The 19,090-nt window shown below is 37.0% G+C and overlaps 1 protein-coding gene across 1 annotated transcript in view; it reads right to left on the bottom strand.

Moving 5' to 3' along the window:
* Positions 1-1,110: 1,110 nt before the first annotated feature.
* Positions 1,111-19,090, bottom strand: part of hpse2 (heparanase 2) — a 117,674-nt gene continuing 99,694 nt past the window's right edge. The window contains exons 10-12 of the mRNA XM_041789623.1: positions 13,089-13,234; positions 7,968-8,114; positions 1,111-3,325 (exon numbers count right to left, since the gene is read on the bottom strand). Of these exons, the coding sequence (XP_041645557.1) occupies positions 3,163-3,325; positions 7,968-8,114; positions 13,089-13,234 (456 nt within the window). The 3' untranslated portion in view covers positions 1,111-3,162. The remainder of the gene's footprint in view (positions 3,326-7,967; positions 8,115-13,088; positions 13,235-19,090) is intronic.

Raw genomic sequence — 19,090 nt, 5'->3', positions numbered from 1 at the left:
AAATGTATAGTTTAAGTTATTTTTATTCTTAGTTTGCTTGTTGGCTGGCTGAAGAGCTACTCTGTCAATATAGTATGGGGGCTGGGAATCAGTTTAGTTCAGCTGGATGAGCATTTCGGTCTTCAAATTTCTTGGTAATCTAGTGCATGCATGGCAATTTCTTGCACACACCAAATTGCATAAATTTTTTTAATGCATACTACTGATTTCAAAACACCTAGCAGAGGCACATGTGAACAGTCACAGTATTGTTCTCATCTGTCCTTATCGGCACTCAAGAAATTTTTCTTATTTTGGTTCAAATTAATCATTGTAAAATCGTCTACAACACATCATGGAAGAAAACAGAAATAAACTGATGGCACCTCATTATATCTAAGTAGTACTTTATCTCCCCTCTCCATTATCCCATCAAGTAGACCCCAGGTCTTACCAGGGTTTAGTTTGTCTGGACCAAAAAAAGGACTGAGGTCTGGAGTTAAGTCCATCCTGCTTTCATGTTTCCCATCAGTTGCAGCCTCATGCAGGGACAAGACAGCACTTTTCCTACTACAAAGACTCTCTGCAGCTGCCTCCACATCTGGGAGCACAGAGGTGAACAATATGTGCTCTAGAGTGAGTGAAAAAATACAGGGACTACTTTTAGGTAAGGATGCTGTTTGAACATGGCAGCTTTTATCGATAGTCTCCTTCTGTACAAGGGTGTCTCTGCTGGTTTATGTGCACGTATAAACCACTCCTTTTGGGTCTGTTTTTCTTCTTGCTATTACTAGCTTCTGGAGATCCCTGTCTTTGCCTGAAAACTGCTGTGCAGCCTGGTTACTTTGGCACAGATTTATTTCACATGCAGGGACTTTAGCTGCTTAGAAAAAAGCAAAACTTGCTCTCAAATCCTCTGTAGGAAAAAAATTGAATTTACTAAACAGAATTTAATAAAGTCAGAGCTGCTGACAGACTCAAATCTGAAGAGGAATGCAGTATTTGCTTTGGCGGCTTGAGGGTTGGACATTTTGTTTGAGGAAAGAACACAAGTACAACTTTATAGGTTGTAAGTGTTTATTATTATTGTAAACTTTTTCTTAACAAAAATAATATATATATATACGCACACTTTACATATTAAAATAATGCTCTCCAATAAAAATATGAACATCTCTACATTAACTATAAACATATTCTGGGGACAAATATACTTTATATTCAATACAATCGGCACTGAACCTGTTCCTGCTTATTTTCAAATGTGTAAAAGTTGCTGGAGAATTGAGAACTTAATGAGCAGCATGACCAAATATTTCCAGACAACAATTAACTTGTGGTTTAGAAAATAAAACCTGATCTTAAAATGGGATGGCTAAAATATAATGCAATAAAACTGAAATGAAGCAGATGTGAAACATGACTCACTGATCTTTTTAGTTAGAAAACGACCACCTGTGAATGGACATTGGTATCTTAACAATGTACTTCAGTCATTCAGTAATTTGATGAAGATGTCTGTAAAACTACCATTTGCAGTCCTAACAAGATCATAAAAAGAAATAACAAACCCAAATCCCCAAAAAGTTGGGTTGCTGTGTTAAATGTGGATAAAAACGATTATAGTAATAAGCATATCCTTTTTGATCTATTTTTTTACGAATGTGGCTCAAAGACAAGATATTTCATGGTCAAACTGCTCAACTTTGTTTTATAATATAAACAAACTCTGAATTTGATGCTTGCTACATGTTCCACTAAAGTTGGCAGCCTAGCCCAGATTATTTTATTAAAAGCCCTTTATCTTCTGGGTTGGTTAAAAGTATAATACATTTCTGAGGAAGCGGCCCCCCTGGACTGTCCTTTGTCCTTAGCCCTTGATATTTAACACATCTGGCTCCACCACTGCTTTGTACAGAATTCCATAGCATAGAGGTTAAAAGGATTGACAAATCAGTTTATATCAACATTTTACAAAGTGTCCCAACTTATTTGGAATTTGTACAATAAAAAGCAAAACATTTTTCATATAAATAAGGTTTACACTGTATGTAGGTAAACATATTGAGCTTAAATCACTTCTTAAAGTCCCTCTCCTTATGTACATTATAATCAAATATATAGCTGTGAATCTGTACAAAATAATGTCAAATATATCATGAATATTTAATACAAAACTCTAGCAGCATAAGAGGATTATAACAGGGAGATCACACTGAAAATAGAAAGTTGAACATAAACCTGAAAAACAGCTTTCTCTTGAGAGTTTCTGAATGCAAAGCAGTCCCACATTTGTGTGAATGAAAGCCATGTGAGTTCAAATGCTAATGATGAGTTCGTTCACATTGTTCTTCACCCTTGCTTTGCTGCTAAACAACACCAGCAACATGCCCAGACCATCAGATTGTGTGATTTAACTGATAAAATTCTGCAGCAGAGGATAAATGAGAGACAAAACACACACAAAAAAACAGTCTAAAAAAGATAGATTTGAGCTTTCAGCCAGGGAAATATAGCCTTTCAGAGGCTTAACAGGCTGGAAACACATCAGTAGCTTAATCAGGAATACAGACACTCACACACACAAGCACACACAACTCTTGACAAGTCCAGGAATGACCTTGAACACACTGCAGCGCTTTCTCTTTGTGGAAAGGATCAAGTCAAACTGAAGTTGACTTGTGTTTGCTTCAGAGTCGCTGCCTGTTCAGAGGTTTTCTCTCTGACTTTTCTTAGTTGCCCAGGGAAAGACTTAGGGGGGAACAAAGAGTGCAAAAAAGAAAAATTCACACCAAAAGAAAACTTTGAACAGAGGCAGAAATCTTTTGCTCTTGAACTGTATGAGGAATTGCTGGTGAAAAAGTGTTCAGTGCAGCCCTTTTAATGTCACTTGGGCAAGTATGTCTAATGAAGAAGGAAAATAAAGAAAGAATCTAGAGGGCAGCTGTGATATTTTGAAGTGGTTTAAATATTAGTATTAAAATAATTTTGGAGGATTTACCTTTGTGCCAACTCAATAAAAGATGACAAGAGCAAAGCACAACACTATTACCTACAGTATGTGATGGTTGGCATTGTCCTGGAAAGACAAAAAAGTAGAACTTAACAGCTTTCAAGCTTTTGGGTCATGCTTGCAGATGATTGGCAGTTTATGTTGCTTGCGCCCGACATGAAGGGTCAGTGCTATCTCCGGCAGGCGTATGCGTTAATGTTTTTGACCACATAGAACCCGATGGTCATAGGTGGCATGGCTATTGTCCGTCCAGCTCTCAATGTTTTCGGCTTCAACTCAGGAAATGTCTCATTATCCATCATGACCAGCTTCTCCCCGTTCAGCTGGACGAATCTGCACAAAGGATAACAGTAAAGAACAAAACAAAAAAAGACTGCATTCGCTCAATAATACCCATTACTTATCCAGCTGCAGCTGTTTTTGTTGGGGATGGAAGATAATATTGGCATATCAGTATCAGCAGATATTAGTTTTAAAAGTTAATTATTAGTATTGGATGATGGCTGATATATCTTTCTATATTGGCTGTAAATATTGCATCCATGGTTTCTGTTATGGTTGTCTACATCTACCAGCCCACACATAACCCTAGCATTTGTGAAATAGAATGTGAAATAAAGAAGAAGCACAGCTGTATATTATAGGGAACCTTTCATATAAGACATAAGACATAAGACATATTGGCATTATTAAATAAGCATTAGTGGGTTTTACATGTATAGTACAAAGAAACAGTTATGATTATTACATTTTGAGAGCATTTAAAAATAGATTGTTCAGGCTGTAGTTCAATGCACTCTGGGCAGTGAAGTCAAATAGTGCTTCTTCTCACATCATACCAACTGTACTCACCTCCATCTTCACCGCTGCAGCGTAAAGCCAGCTCTGTTCTCCATGACTGCTCTCATCCTTTCAATTCAAAGTTTCAAATTCTTCGCTCTGGCTGTCGCTTTGTTGCTTCTACAGGGAGAACTAAATGCTACAGGAAAACTTTTGTACCTGCAGCTAAGGCACTTCCCAACAAAACTAGCACAAGATGATGCACTTTAACTTTAAGGGAAAATGCATTCTTTTACAGAGTCTTCAAAAACACTTTAACCCTTTAAGTACTATTTTAGAATGGATGTCTTCAGAAGCATGACTTTATCATGACTTGGTTTTGATTGCACTGTTCATTTTTAACATTTTAATGATAGTTTTTAACGTATTTTGTCTGATTGTTCCCTGAATTATAAATCAGTGTTGTTGTCATTTGTTCTTCTTGTCTTTGAAATGCCATAATGCCTGTCTGTACAAAAAAAAAACCTTTTAGGTGCTAATAAAGAACCTTGAACTCCTCCTTATTGTCATTAGAACTGCACTCAAGTTAAAGTGAAAAGGCTTAATGATGACACTCCATAGGAAGAAGAATAATGAACCTATTTGACATCACTTTCCAGAGTGCATAGTGCAAAAAATGCAGCCTAAATGTGAATCTATTTTTTTTTTTACAATTTCTCAATATGTAGAGATCAAGGGTCTTTCTTTATACAACAAACATGTAAAACACACAAATTTTAACCTCATAAAGCAAACATCCTCATACTTGTAAGACACCCTCAGTCTTCAAGCATTATAATTCAATCAGTTGTCCACTGGGGGGTGCTGCTGTTACAAAATTACATTTCACAGATGCACATCTGTGCAATAAGTTGAGAGTTAAACCTTTTTTTCTACCTTAGATTTTGACTGCACGAGTATGGTGCATTTTGAAACTGGAAGAAAACATTACAATAACAACACTCAGGGTAAGTTTAAGAGCTTAAATTTGTAAAAACAGAAGATTTTTAGAATAAGGATTGATTGTAAACAAAAACAACAACAACAAAAGTTGAAAATAAAACTTCTATGGAGTTTAATTCTTCAAATCATTAAAAAATATTTTGCCTGAGGTGCAAGCTTCTAATATGTTGGATATTCATCAACACAGTTTAATAGTATAAAAGTGCAAAATGTATGGCTTTAAACGAGCTAAAATAATATTTTGTTCTCAGAGTGTTTGCATTCTTGACTTGATTTACTAAATCAAACTAAAGCTCCACATGGTCTTTGGCCAAACTCCCTGTTAGATCTTCCAGCCCCCTGTTAGGCACCTAGACCAGAACCCATCAGTCCTCATCAGTGTGAAAAACTACCTGAAATTTACTGCAGCATTCCAGTAAAATTTAAACACTTCCTTATTACTTCAACTCGGTTCTTCTAATTGAACGTAAATTATACCCTTTATGCATTTTAGAATTTAAATCTTGTTCACAAGCGACCCATTTGTTTCCTATCTTAACAAAATATAATTATTTAAAGATAGTTTATTAATTATTTTACAAAGTTTTGAAAATTTATTTTTATGATTTATTTAATACTTTAAATATTTTATTAATGTCTTATTTTTTCTCAGTGCCATGTCTTTTATTGCTCTTAATGTTATATATACTTTAATTCGTGGAGCTCTTTAAATAAAATTCAGTATTTCCTCTGCCTCTCCAAATAAAAGACACAAAATACTTAACTATCTAACATATGCATTTACTCATTTTATTTCAACAGAGTATGACTGTCTTTTATGTGTTTCACTGTCCTGCTCTGCATGTCTGTTTCAACTGCGGTAGCTTTACTGTATTTGATAAAAATCACTCTGACTGACACTTTGGCCACTTCCCCTAACAGACAAACGTAGGGGAAACTGTGATTGACCTGGTTATGTGAGTACTGCAAATCATGCAGCCTTGTTTGTCCCAAAGGACAAAATCTTTACACTATTTTTTATCCAGAGGCAAAAATGAATTTACTGTCACCCAAATTCCCTTCATTTTTGCCCTTCTTTTAATCTTTGCATGGCATTGAAAATATTGAGCTATGGTTATCCATAGCAAAATTTAAAAGCATATTAACATAATATAATATAATATAATATAATATAATATAATATAATATAAAATAATATAATATAATATAATATAAATGGTCTTATTTAAATAGCATAATTTTAACATTATGGCACTGCTAGCAGAATATTCAGCTTGCATACATTTTGAATTTGACGATACATTTTCTTTTAATCAAACTACAATGATCCTTTAGTATAAAACTGTTGTTGTGAATAATGTTACAAAATAAATTTTGCTGTTTTTGTGTAGAGTTGCACCTTGAACATGTGTTTCAGCTTGAGACTTCTGCTGGTATCAGTAAAATTCCTATTATACAGCTCAGCTGTAAAGTTCACGGTATAATAGGAATTTTACGTGAACCTCAAATTCAATAAAATATTAAAAAAAGGTCATGCTTGGGATGCAGGTGGCAGAATGGATAAGGCGCGCATCCCATGTATGCGGGAGGCCCGGGCTCGAATCCAGCCCAAGGCCCCCCACCGCATGTCTCTCCCCGCTCTCTTCCCTGTTTCCAACTCTATCCACTATCCTCTCCTCTATCAAATAAAGGCACAAAATGCCCAAAAATAAACCTTTAAAAAAAAAAAAAAAAGGTCATGCTTCATGAGCAAAAGTTATGAAATTGAGTTGTTCAAAGCTTTCTCTAAACTCACAGGGACCTGAGTACTTGGCGTGCTCTAAAAAGCCACTCTACAAAGACAAATTTATGGACATCTGGTGTTGCTAAATTCTTCATAAAAGTCCCCCCCCATGCTGCCTGTGGTAAAGAAAAGCCTAAAAAAAAGCCCCTCGTTAGACTGCGTTCCTATTAATTGCCTTGCAATCCTGTTCTAACACCTAAAACATCCTCCATCATTATGCTGTAATTGAAGGATCATGCCTGAGCCTCAATTAAGGCTGTATGTGAGTATCGTATAACACGAAGACACACATTCACTCACACAGTCCCAGGTCATTAGGCTGTTATTCCAGGATTTGGGGCTTAAGTCAGAGTCAGAATAACAGGACAGGGGCTTACAGCAGAGAGGGAGAGATGGAGAGCATAAAGAATCAATTTGAAGGTTGTTTTTGGGGCTTTATGAATTAAATTTCCTCATCACATTAGTAAGTGTTATTCTTCAAACAAAGTTCAACAGAATTGAAATGGCATAAAAACAAAAAAAAAACTTTAAAATCCACTGACAAAAACATCTTTTGTGGGCTATAAAGCAGACTCGATCAAACAGCTGTAAAAACATTTGTGGTATGAGACAGGATTTAGTCAACATGTCCTTTTGAAACTAAGTGGAAAATTTGAGTCTCAGTAATACAACAACAAAAGAATACACAATCAACAATAACCCTTCTTTATAGAGGCATAGCACATTCACAAATATTTTTTTCTGTTTTTCTGAGTCAGTGACATCTTTTTCTCCAGGAAGTGTTGTCACTAATTCAGAAAAACAGAGCAAAATGTTATTTTCTCGTGTGAAAATACACTCCGATTCCACTTTAATTACATAGTGCTTGATTCTCGTGAGCTTGAAATCATTATTTAATCTTTTAAAGTTTTGTTGTTTTAAGCTGTCTTCGATTAAAATTAAAACTAAAGGTATATAAGAATATATTCTTTGTTTTTCAGGCTTTTTTGTGCTTTTAAATATTTTTGTTTTGTGTTTTTACATGTGTTACTTTCAGCCTGAATTATACAAGTCAGCCTGCCTTTATCTATTTCCCTCTAGCGTTCATATTTAATACTCTATCATTGAAGGAACAACACTAACTTAATGCCCAATAAGTTGTTAATGTATTTGTCAGTATGCTTATTTCCCATCATAATGTCTTTCAGACCGTTGCAATAATAATGAGTTTTTGTAAACTGCTTCAGCCATCATTAGAGGAAAAATATGAAGCGTTTCATTTTTGTTTTTAATGCGGTAACAAAAGGCACGCATGTTAGCCTATATATAATAAATTATTATTGTTGTTTGGATTAAAAACAATTTATGAAGCAGCTGTGCATGTTTATGTGTATATGCGTGCATGTCTTTAAAAGACAGACTTGTACTAACTTGGCTCTGAGTCCATCCGTGCCGAGGGGTTGCAGCAGGTACTGATGGACAGTATTGTTCCGTAACGTCCCTGCCAACTTGATTTTCTTCCTCGACCGATGCAAATTGATGATGTAGATTGTTATGGACCCTCGAACATAGTTATGACTGTCATGGTTGGAAAGAAAAGATCATTTGACAAATTTTCACCTTGAAAAAGGACAACTGAGACAAGAAAAAAATGCTTCCTTTGGACATCTGTTAAACGGGATTTATTATGCAATGCTGCGCCATCCTTAATAAAATTCTCCATAATTAAAGATGACTACAAAGGGAAGGAAGTCTTTGATACAAAATGTCATCACTTTTAGTTGCAGGATCAAACCCTGACTTCTTGATCTAATCTGGATCAAAAGGTTTCCACAAAAATAATAAAGTGAGATAAAGGAATGGAATGCCATTTCACAGCAAGTTATCCTTTATCACAGCCTAAGACTGATCATCTATATATAGTAAGAACCATAATAAACCACATTTCATTTTCAAAGCCTTTTTCAGCCCTATCTGCTGCCAAATCTGCTTCCCTTGTAAAGTTTCCCAAATTTAAACCTGTCGCTGAATAGTTCAGCGTCTGAAGAAGGGTGTGAATGTGACGAGTCAGACTTCTTGAGTTACTCAGACAACAATGTTTGAGTCTCTCCCCTGAGAGCAAAGCACCTGGGACACAACCTGATAGGGATATCGTCTAGAGGTAAATAACTAGAGGAGAGAGATAAGACAAACATGATAAAATGTAATAAAAGGCTGAGATATGAAGACAAAGACAACACAGCTGTAGTGAATACCACATGTGGGCCTTGGTGTTCAGGGTCAGGCCTGTTTTTAAGCTACATTTCTGGCAGACAGCTCCTCCTGTGACCACCAAATCTTATATCTGAAAAACACTGATGGTTTTTGGTTTCGATGGCTATCTCTGTTCTGAAGGACACTTTGGCTAAAATTAATTTCATTAGCCCTGCATTAATGTCAATATCTCTGTTTATCGACCAGAAAATATGGTGGTTCTGTAGATGGGAATGCTATGTGTCTGGCTTTGCGTTAAAGTTATGGAGCCATAGTCCAGGTTTCTCAGAAAAGAGCCTCTAAGTTGTACATCAGATGGTGAGATGGAGGCAGAGATAATGACCCCTCAGGCCTTTCAAACGATGAGGTTCTTAAAGAGCCAAACCAGGACCATAAACATGTGTTGATGCTGTTTGATGTCCTTGCATTGCTGCAAAGTGAAAAAATGCTGTGTAAACCACTAAAAGGGGTAAAAGGGCAGCAAAAGTCAAGTATCTAAACTGCTAAGACTTCTTAAACCGCCGACTGCCTCAGTACATTTATATTCTGTGCCGTCTTACAGAAAACAGTCTAACCACTAAGACTACAGTGGTCCGTCCACTTAAGCACTGAACTGTTCACAACCACAAATTGGCAGAAATAATGGAGAGATGGATTAGATTCAAGAATGTCTGCTTTAGTGCTTCTCCGTCTGATCAGGGTCCAGGGCTGATTGGTATGCTGACTTAAGACGTGCAGCACCTCATTCTCTTCACTATTTTCATGTGGTAGCCATGATGGGGGGAAGATGGGCATCATATTTCAAGTAAGAAACACTTAACAGTTTGACAACAACAAGGAAATTTTAGACATGCCTGCCTCTGACAAGTTTCTGAGTTGAGAGCTAGAGTTGTAGCTCGTTTATGCAGTTTAACTGGACTACTGTCTTTGCACAGTGGAAGAACTGATTTATTGACAAAAGCATGGCCAACTTTGCTAGATTGCAGAATGTCCCCTTTTAGCTGAATAGTATGGATCCTCTTCCTTTTGCCATTGGTAACAAGTGAGCAAGAAGCAATTTTTTTGTCAATGGTGAAGTCATGGTCAAACAGCACAGATCTGTACATTTTGTGCATACGCAGCTTGGCTTTGACACAAATGCACTGAATGCTGCATGGCAAGTCTGGTGCAGAACCTATGGATCATTTGCAGAATTCTCAATCTAGTTTGGGTCTGATTTAAGTGTAAAACGTGCAAGAGTAAATCATTCTTCAACAGCATTACACAGCTGTGCTGTCTAAGCCTAAGAAATTGGATTTGGTACGATTACAGTCACACTGACATCTTTACAATGCTTTTTAAAAACTCCGTTTTAGTTACACTCACACAATAATTTGACTTCTAGCTGCATGTGAACACAGTGAGTACAAAAATGGAGTTGTTAGCATTAAAAAATGTCCTTTTTAGTAAATATATTTGTTGGCAAGGCAGTGGCTGTAACAGATGTGTTTCAACTTGTGGTCTTCTTCAGCTTTATCAATAAAGTTTATCTATCTTTGTGAACTAAGAGCACAAGAACCCTTAAATACAGGAAGCATGCTAAGCAGTGTTTAGCCTGTTAAGGCTTCCTGGAAAAGACAAAATGGCTCAGTAATATACCTTGTACAAAGATTTAAGCATACATAAATGTACACATACAACATAATACATATGCATGCATATACACCACATATATTAATACATTGACCCTAGGCATAAATCTCCAAAATATGCACCAATAAAATGCTTAGAAGCTATTATGGTAATACTTTTCTTTTGACAAAGGTGAAAAATGCTATGCAAATGCTTGGTATCATTTTTTTAACACAACCTCAATTTTATGACCTTTTTTTTTTTTAACTTTAACTTACCAAATCAGACAGGACCTCCAAAATGACCTATTTATATCAAACAAAAACTGAAAGAGAGCTTAAAACACACTTTCCACAAAAAGTGATTACAGTGCTTGTTTGCATGCTATCATGTGAAAAAATAAAACAGTGCATGATGATGTCACGTCAGTGTGACTGTGGACCCCTAAGGTTTAAGTGCACTAAAGCAGTGAATCTCAACCTGGGGGTTGGGAGCCCATGGGGGTTGGGAGACACTGAGAGGTGGTTGCCATATGCCTTCCAAAAAATAATGAATATTTTCAAATGATTTCAAATTGTATATTTTACCAGTTTTTATAAAAAATATTTGCACTTATAGAATATATATCCTTAAATATAAGTCTGCACATGACTATTCTTACAGGTGCATGGCTGTATGCTGCAACCTCCTTCAAGCACAGTGGGGGTCCCTGTTCTCTTGCACCTTTATTTTGGGGGTCACAGGCTGAAAAGTTTGAGAACGCCTGCACTAAAGTGTGAAATAAATATCAAAAATTAAGACAATTGTTGGTAACTCAAGTGCCAAGTCCAAGATAAATATATACTTAGAAAAAAACAAGCAGCTCCAAATGAGAGCTCAAAATCTCAAAATTTAAGAGAAAATGCAGAAGTTAAAATGTATTTTTTAATACAAACAGGTCCATCTAGTTTCCAAAAATTTTTCTGTACACACAGGAAAAAAACAAATAGTGGAAGCAATAATACAAAAGGGGTATGGTTTCTCAAATACAAAAAGTCAAGTCTGGCCTTCTCATTAAAAAGAGGGTTGTGTATGTGATAGTCTGTTCCTAAAAACCCATGAGTACATAATACACACAATAAATGTCTTCCAAGGAATAAATCCATCCATTAAATCCATTGAAGACCATCTTTTAAGTCTAAGTCTAAGTTTAAGCAAAACTTACAATACTTAGGAGTAAAAGAAGAATAAGGTATACTTAGGAGTACTTTTAACAGACTAAGGATTACCTGACAAACACACACAAAATACATAAAAATAATGATAATAATAATAATAATAATAATAATAATAATAATAATAATAATAAGTACAAATTTTACACAGACTTGGTACTTGAATGTGGCCAACACTTGTCTTAATTTTTGACATGTATTTTTGGGTGCATTTTCTGGAGAGTTGTACCTAGGGTAGTATGACCTGTATGTATGTAAGTGGTGCAGATGAATGCATATGTATTTTAATGCATGTGTTCGTTATATGCATTTTAACATGTACGTCTAGATATTTGTACAAAGTATATCATTAAGTGGTTTTGTCTTGTCTGGGAAGATTGTACATGCACTGCTCCTGTATTTAAGGTGTTCTTCCACTCTCTGTTCACAACACTAAAGAAGACTGCAAGTGAAAATGCACCTGTGGTCACTGCCTTGCTTTAGTTTTCATTGCTGCTGCTTTACTGAGTAGTCTGATGTCCCTCAAGGTGTTTAACCCTCATAAACCTTTCACTTGCTGATCCGTCAAGAAGTACTTACATTAAACATTTTGTGATTTTATCTGTGTTGTAAATAGTTCATAGTCCTATGCTAAAACAGTATACTCTTCAACAGAAATGCATTGGCCAACTTGTAAATATGGGGAGTCTGCATCTCTTTATATTCCAGAATTAACATGCATGCCAGCGAGGTTGTGTGTATTCCTTTGTTAAAAGCTATTTCAAGTATTTGTATACATGTCATCAGGCTTTATGCTGCTGTGTGAGTCAGTTATGCAATTCAGAGTCATTTATCTACCATCTATTTGTGCAGAACTCCCCTATTTTTCTGAGCGATGCTCCGGCTGTAAAAGAGTCCTGTCTAGAGTAAAGCAGTAAGTCTAGTCTAGTGCTGACAGCCACCGGCCTGGGTTAAATGATAACCTTGAACAGACCACGGTGGCACAGACTGCCTTATTGTCCCTCCACCTCCCCCCTTAAACAACCCCCTCCAGCCAATCTGAGATGGGATGAAGGCCTTGCATATCTTTCAGCGGCTCTTTGACGACAGCAAGACAGAATCCACAAACCTGATAAGTGATACCTGTTCAGTTTTATAGGCTCTGAGCTGTGAATGAGCGGGTGTCTGCCGTCTGCTTATTTATGGGAAGCTGAATGGGTCGGCAAGGGATTTTGTTCTTCCCCACCAGAGATTAAGCCTCAGGTGTTTTCAGGAGGAAACAGAGAGCAGGAATAGTGAAAACCACGGGGGTCTGTTTTCCATCTAAATCTTCAGTGACATTTACAAAGCACTGCATATTGTTAAGAGTAAAGAAATCTGTGTGCTTAATGATCAGTCCACCTCAGATTACAACTAAACCACGGCATGTATTGATATGTTTGTGTGTTCAAAAGCAGGCTATAAACACAAATGGTGATTTGGCCGCTCTACGTACTTGTGGTGGCTGGTACAGTGGGCGTAGATCCGTAGCTTGTCTCGTATGACACGTCCTGGTTGTGGTTTTCTCTGCAGTCCAGCCACCCGCACAGCTAACACCCGTGGACCCACCAGGCGCTTGAAGAGCAAAGAGAACCAGTAATCCTGTAAAGGCAACACCAATGAATGAGGACACACACAGACGTTCACTTAACCTTTATGACCGTAATTTTATCATCATGATGCTCAAGGCAGGTGTCACCTGGTTGTTGTTAAAGATACAGTTCAAATGCCGGCAGGTGTGGAGAGGACGTTTTAAAGATCTGATCTCACTGACAGCAGGGAGAAAGTTAAAAAAACACCACTAACTTTGCTGCAGGTACACACACTGAGACACGGAAATTGAGGATTTTATTGTAGAGACTTTTTTTTTTTTTAAGAATTTATTTTGGGGCATTTTTTGTGCCTTTATGAAATAAAGGAGGACAGTGGATAGGAAACGGGGTCAAGAGTGGGGGAGAGACATGTGGTAAAGGGCCTCAGGCCGGATTTGAACCTGGGCCGCCCGCATACATGGGGAGCGCCTTGAACCACTAGGCCACCTGCTCCCCTGTAGAGACTTTTTTTATTACAGTTGGACAGTGTTTGATTGTGGGTCCCCTTTAATAGAGCCAAAATGTCCTTTTCTATTTATTCATCCAAGAGAATGTCCTGGTGAATGTACAAAAAGATATAGTTTCAAACACAGAGGATTTAAAATCAAACAAGGGAAGTACAAAGTCTATTACAGGGTGAAAAATACAAATATTCCCATAAATTTCAGTTCCAAATATGTCAGCACTTTGACACCAAACTCTGAGTTGGAGCTAATGGTCCTATATAACATGTCACAGGCTATCTGACAGCTACACTGACCTGTTTGGAATTGACAGGTCTTAAATATGACATTTTTACAAAACATTTTACTCCATCATGAATTGCTGTTTTGTGTTATCATTGTTGAGTGGTCCACCATACTGAGCCTCACTTTATAGACTACATAGACTCAACACCTCTCTGAGAGACCCAGAACAACATGTGTTCCTCAGGAAGTTCCCATGCAATCCTGCATATGGCAACATTTAAGGGCTTCTTTTTTCCATGCAGGCTGTAACTTAATTTGCTGCCAAGGCATTGAAGAAGGAGAGCACAGTATGGAACTGTATAGTGTTGGCCACAGGCAGAGGGATGGGTGGATGCACAGATCTGTGATCTCTGATAATTACAAACTGAATAAAAAAAGAACAGCTTGAGAGTGAGGCGTGAAAGATGGCAGGAGGGATGCTATACCCTTGATTTGTATTTAAATTTCAAAGCTCAAGTAAAGCAAACACCAACATGGATTGATATGCTTAACTATAGCTGAGTTTAAATCCCCTACCAGAACAGGAATTGGTGGGGCACTGAGGTCCTAAATCCTTAAAGGTCCGTCTGCCTGCCTCCCCAGCGAACATGGGCAAGAACTCGCGACAACAAGATTTTCATCAGAAAAGCTAGCAAATTTAATTATGATGCAATTTCAAAAACATGCACAAAAATATGGCAGTGTCTCCTTGCAGCTCAGGTCCAAAACAAATAACCTGATAAAAATGAATGGAAGTGATTGGTAGGAAAGAACAGCTGTCTCTGAAGACAATTTATGATAAAACTGTGGTCCAACAGGTTCAAAAAGATCCTGAATGACCTCTCACACATTTTATTTCAAGAACTTGAACCGCTCCCCTCAGGTCGGCGCTACAGAGCCTGTAATAAAATGTTTTGTTCTTCATGAAATGAATATCTTTACTAATCATATTGATAAAGTGAAGATGGTACAACTCTCACATTTAAGTTTGTATTACCAAGAAAATGTGCCCTGTTAAAAATGACATATATTATAAAAACTAATGTGTTCATTTAAACAGTGAAAAGCACAGTTTTTTTTTCCCCCAAATAAACATAGTCTGAGTCTGTCGGGTTTAAGATCCTTCCACAGGATATTTTGAGCATTGGTTGCTGTCTTTCTTACACTGTAATATATTTTTATGCTTTAATATGTCATAATGTTGCATTTTTTGTAAAGATGAATTTATTTCATTCAATAATTAATATCTGGCATTTTTGGCATGAATGTAAAAGTGCATAAAATAAAGTACAGTCATCCACACAATGGTGAAATGATGACTATAAAAAGTGTCATGATCCTGAATGCACAAAAGGCATTCACTTTGTAATCCTGTCTTTAAAAAACATGTTTTTGTGAGTTGTTCACCATAAAAATATTACTTTTTAACACCATCACCAAACCTGGAAAACAGATTTTGAAGGCAAAAGCTGTGCACATGACCACTGAATCCTGACTGTATGGTCATGAACACGGACCTCTTGGTCTCTCTCTGCTTCAGTCACTGTTTGTGGCTATAACAAGTTTCTATGCTGTTTATTATCAACATTTTTTCTTCTATACTACTTCAGGATGTTGAAGCCTTTTTAAAAATAGGCTGTGACCTAAACCTGAGGGCGCTGAATATTAAAGAACTAAATAATTTTACATCTGACTGTGCATGCACATGAGAGAGGGAGAAGCGTTAGAGAGATATGCAGACAGACAGAAAGCACGTAAACTAAAACAGGACTTTAATCATGAAGCCTTTTGTTGCTCTGTGTTACTCTGGGGTCATTCTGGGAAGTTTATGAAATCCTCTGCAGTCTGCAAACTCAACCTGACAGCTCTCTCCTATGAGTGAGTCCTGCAGACTGAGTGTGCACACAGTGATCTGTGTAGTGACAGCCTGTGCCAGCAGCCTGCGGAAAACTTATTTTTTTACTTGTTAACACTTTGCTGTCACCACATTGGTGTAATGCTATAAACACATTTTTAGAAGAGCTAGGAGCTATACGAAGTCTATCAGATGCAATGCAGAGTTTGTTGTTCACAGTGGATCGTTCTGTAAAGGTAGGATGAAGAGACAGCAAGTTTAATGTGTCCTTTTAAATTTAAATGTATGAAACATGCAGTACCTTTCACCTTCACTGATAACCCAAGCATTACACAGTGCAACTGATAAACTAAGGTTTTTGACTACAGCAGATGGCTGAGTGTCCAAGGAGCACTGTTTCTAGGTTTTATGAGCATGTGATGCATTCTAAAACTTTCTATTCTATTTTCTGTTCACCTTAAGTGTTCAAAAAAGAAATGAAAAGAGGCCATATATTTAAAAGAGACTTTTCAGTTCAAATCAGGCACTTTGTTACAGGTAATTTCTGTTCAAAGCCTTAAAGGGCATGCATTTTTATTTGAGTGCAACAGATTTTTTGTGGAAAAAAGGGAGCTAAGCTACTAGTTTATCTAGAAAAAAATAAGGTTTATTACACTGTTGCTACACGCTTCGGAAATGTAGCGAGCTAAGCTACAACAACAGCACAAAAGTAGCTACGCTACTTTGAAGCTTTTTTTCATTGTTGTTATTATTATAACTATTATTTTCTGTCAACCCAATTCTGTATGTTTGGTTTTGCTGCTCTGTAGAAGAAGAAGGAGGGTTTTTTTTTCTGTGAATGAGGCATTAAATACTTCAACAGCTACTTTTGTTTTAAATATTACCTTTTTTAACTTTTCGCTATTTTTAGTCTTTCATGCTTACCTGCCTTCCTCAAATCAGCACCTTTACCTGCCTGATGACACCATTATAACGTTCTCCACTGACTGGTCTGAAATGGTCAAGTAAAAAAGGAAACAAAGCTTTATAAAAGGCCTGGGGCAAGTAAATTATTACATTCAAAAGCTCTACTGTAAATTTTGATTCACAAATTCTTCACTTTAATATTGTACTTTTTTTTCTACTGGTTTACATTATGCTCCACTACAGTTGATTAGCTAAGTTAACTTTTTATATTCACTTTAGAAAAACATAAGTATCTCATAACTTTTAAAGCTGTGTTGGGTTATTTACCTACTATCCAGCAATTCTAAAGAATTTAAGTTAACTCTGACTTTACCTACTAACACACTTAAGAGCTCACTATGTGTAGCCATTGCATCAGTTATTTTAAAAAGTATTTTACCCTACTATGAGCCTTTTAATAGGAAAGCTTACAAAAAGCACAATGTATTTTCTTATATTACGTTACTACCAATAAACTTCTAAATGCAGGACTACTTTAAACATTGAATCTCTACATTGTAGTAGTATTCTTACATCAATTATCTGGACCCTTTTCCTACGACTTGTTTCACATTATATCAAACTATTTTACCAATAATAATCTGCCTTCAGCATTATCAGCCTCACAGCTTGAGTTTAGAGCCATTTCAAGGCAACATTTCCCTCTGCATCATTATCTTAATCAGATGTAATTTAGCCTGTGCTGTTGCTGCATTTTTCCTGTGTTATAGTGTTGATAGCTACCTGCTCTTTCTCTAAATGGTCTGAAGAATCATGCAGCTCTGATCTCACTTTATCAATATTGTATATGATGCTACAGTATAAAGAGTCATAACTATAGCCAGTGAGGTAGCGGATGAAACCACCTAATTATTTATGGATAAATATTACACTTTGCATGTGCAAAACTACCCATTAGTCATTACATTTCATTGATATGTGTTCTCAAGCCACCTTAGCCACACATCTACATCTACAGTACCTGTCATTCACGTCTGCGTCAGAGGGCTCCAGGTAGTAGACCAATCCTATGTAGTGACTTTTGGGCTCTGGCCCTGCATGGATGAATGGACATGACGTGTCTGGTACTCAGTAACATGTGAAAAGGGGTTTTAAGTTTGGTCGTTAAAATAAAAGTGATGAATGTACTTGTGATTTTTAACTTTAGGGGAAGTTTGTCATGTGTTATATCCTTGCATGTTGATGGCTAGACAGTGATGTCTAACCCTCAACTAGGGGTGTAGATCACCAGTTTCATCACAATACGATATGATATCGATTCTCAGAACGATTTGATATTTGCTGATATCACAAAGTCTGCCATGATACGATTTCGATTTGATTCGATTTAGGGGCCTGTGATCAATATCAGACGATATTATGAACCCATTTACCACAGTCTGTTATGTTCTTAGCTCTGTTTGAGTTGTTGTTTAGCTTTTGAGGGAAAACGTTAGTCAGAGTTGAGCTTGCCGTGGTATCTTCGGGCATGCTACTGTTAGCATGGGGATCAATACTGTGTTTCTTCCTCAGGTGAGCAGCCAAATTTATCGTGTTTCCTGCATACTTTATCTTGCCACGGCATTGTTTGCATATCGCATGTGCTCTGTCTTCTGATCCATCTTTTCTCCGGAATCCGAAATACTTCCATACCGCTGATTCATTCCTGAGAAGGGAGTGAATGTTTTCGTTATCTCTCTCTCGGCTGCTAGCCATTACCCGCTATCCGTGCTAGCGGTATTGTGACTTGTGGCTGGGAGGAAACTGTCATAACCAAGCGCGCGGGGGACTACCGCAGTACTTGATAAAAGAAATCGGCTGAGCTACTGACAAGCTATTTGATTCAGAAAGTAAAAACGCCACCAAAAAGCTCCAGAAAATGTAGTTAAGCTACTAAGAATGACGCTACTGCCCAACACTGCCGAAACCTGTGGCAGACATTTATTGTGATCAGTGGTGCCTTTAGTGTTTGCACATTGTCACTTAACTTCAATGAAATTAACAGCAAAAGAAGAGCTGAGCCCAAAGACTACATGCCGAGACAACTATATGATTATGCCTTCTGAGTTAACAGATCCTCACTCCCCAGTAGTGTTAGAGCTAATACATAAGAAAGTAATGAACTAGTATAGTCTGGTAACTTTTTTGTTCTTGCTGGTACCCTAACAGAGGTGGATTTAAAAGAGGGTAAACTCTGTCAAGACAGAAAAGCAAGTATGCTTTAGATACCTGTACACATGCTGCACTACACTACTGGTTGTGATAACTGGGTATGCAGTATTTCTGTTGTATTTGTTTAAAAGGTTTGGCTTTTTGATTTACTTCTGTTATGCAAGGT

This window comes from Cheilinus undulatus, linkage group 6 (assembly GCF_018320785.1).
Source record: "Cheilinus undulatus linkage group 6, ASM1832078v1, whole genome shotgun sequence".
Taxonomy (NCBI): Eukaryota; Metazoa; Chordata; class Actinopteri; order Labriformes; family Labridae; genus Cheilinus; species Cheilinus undulatus.
This window is presented reverse-complemented; position numbering and strand designations above follow the sequence as displayed.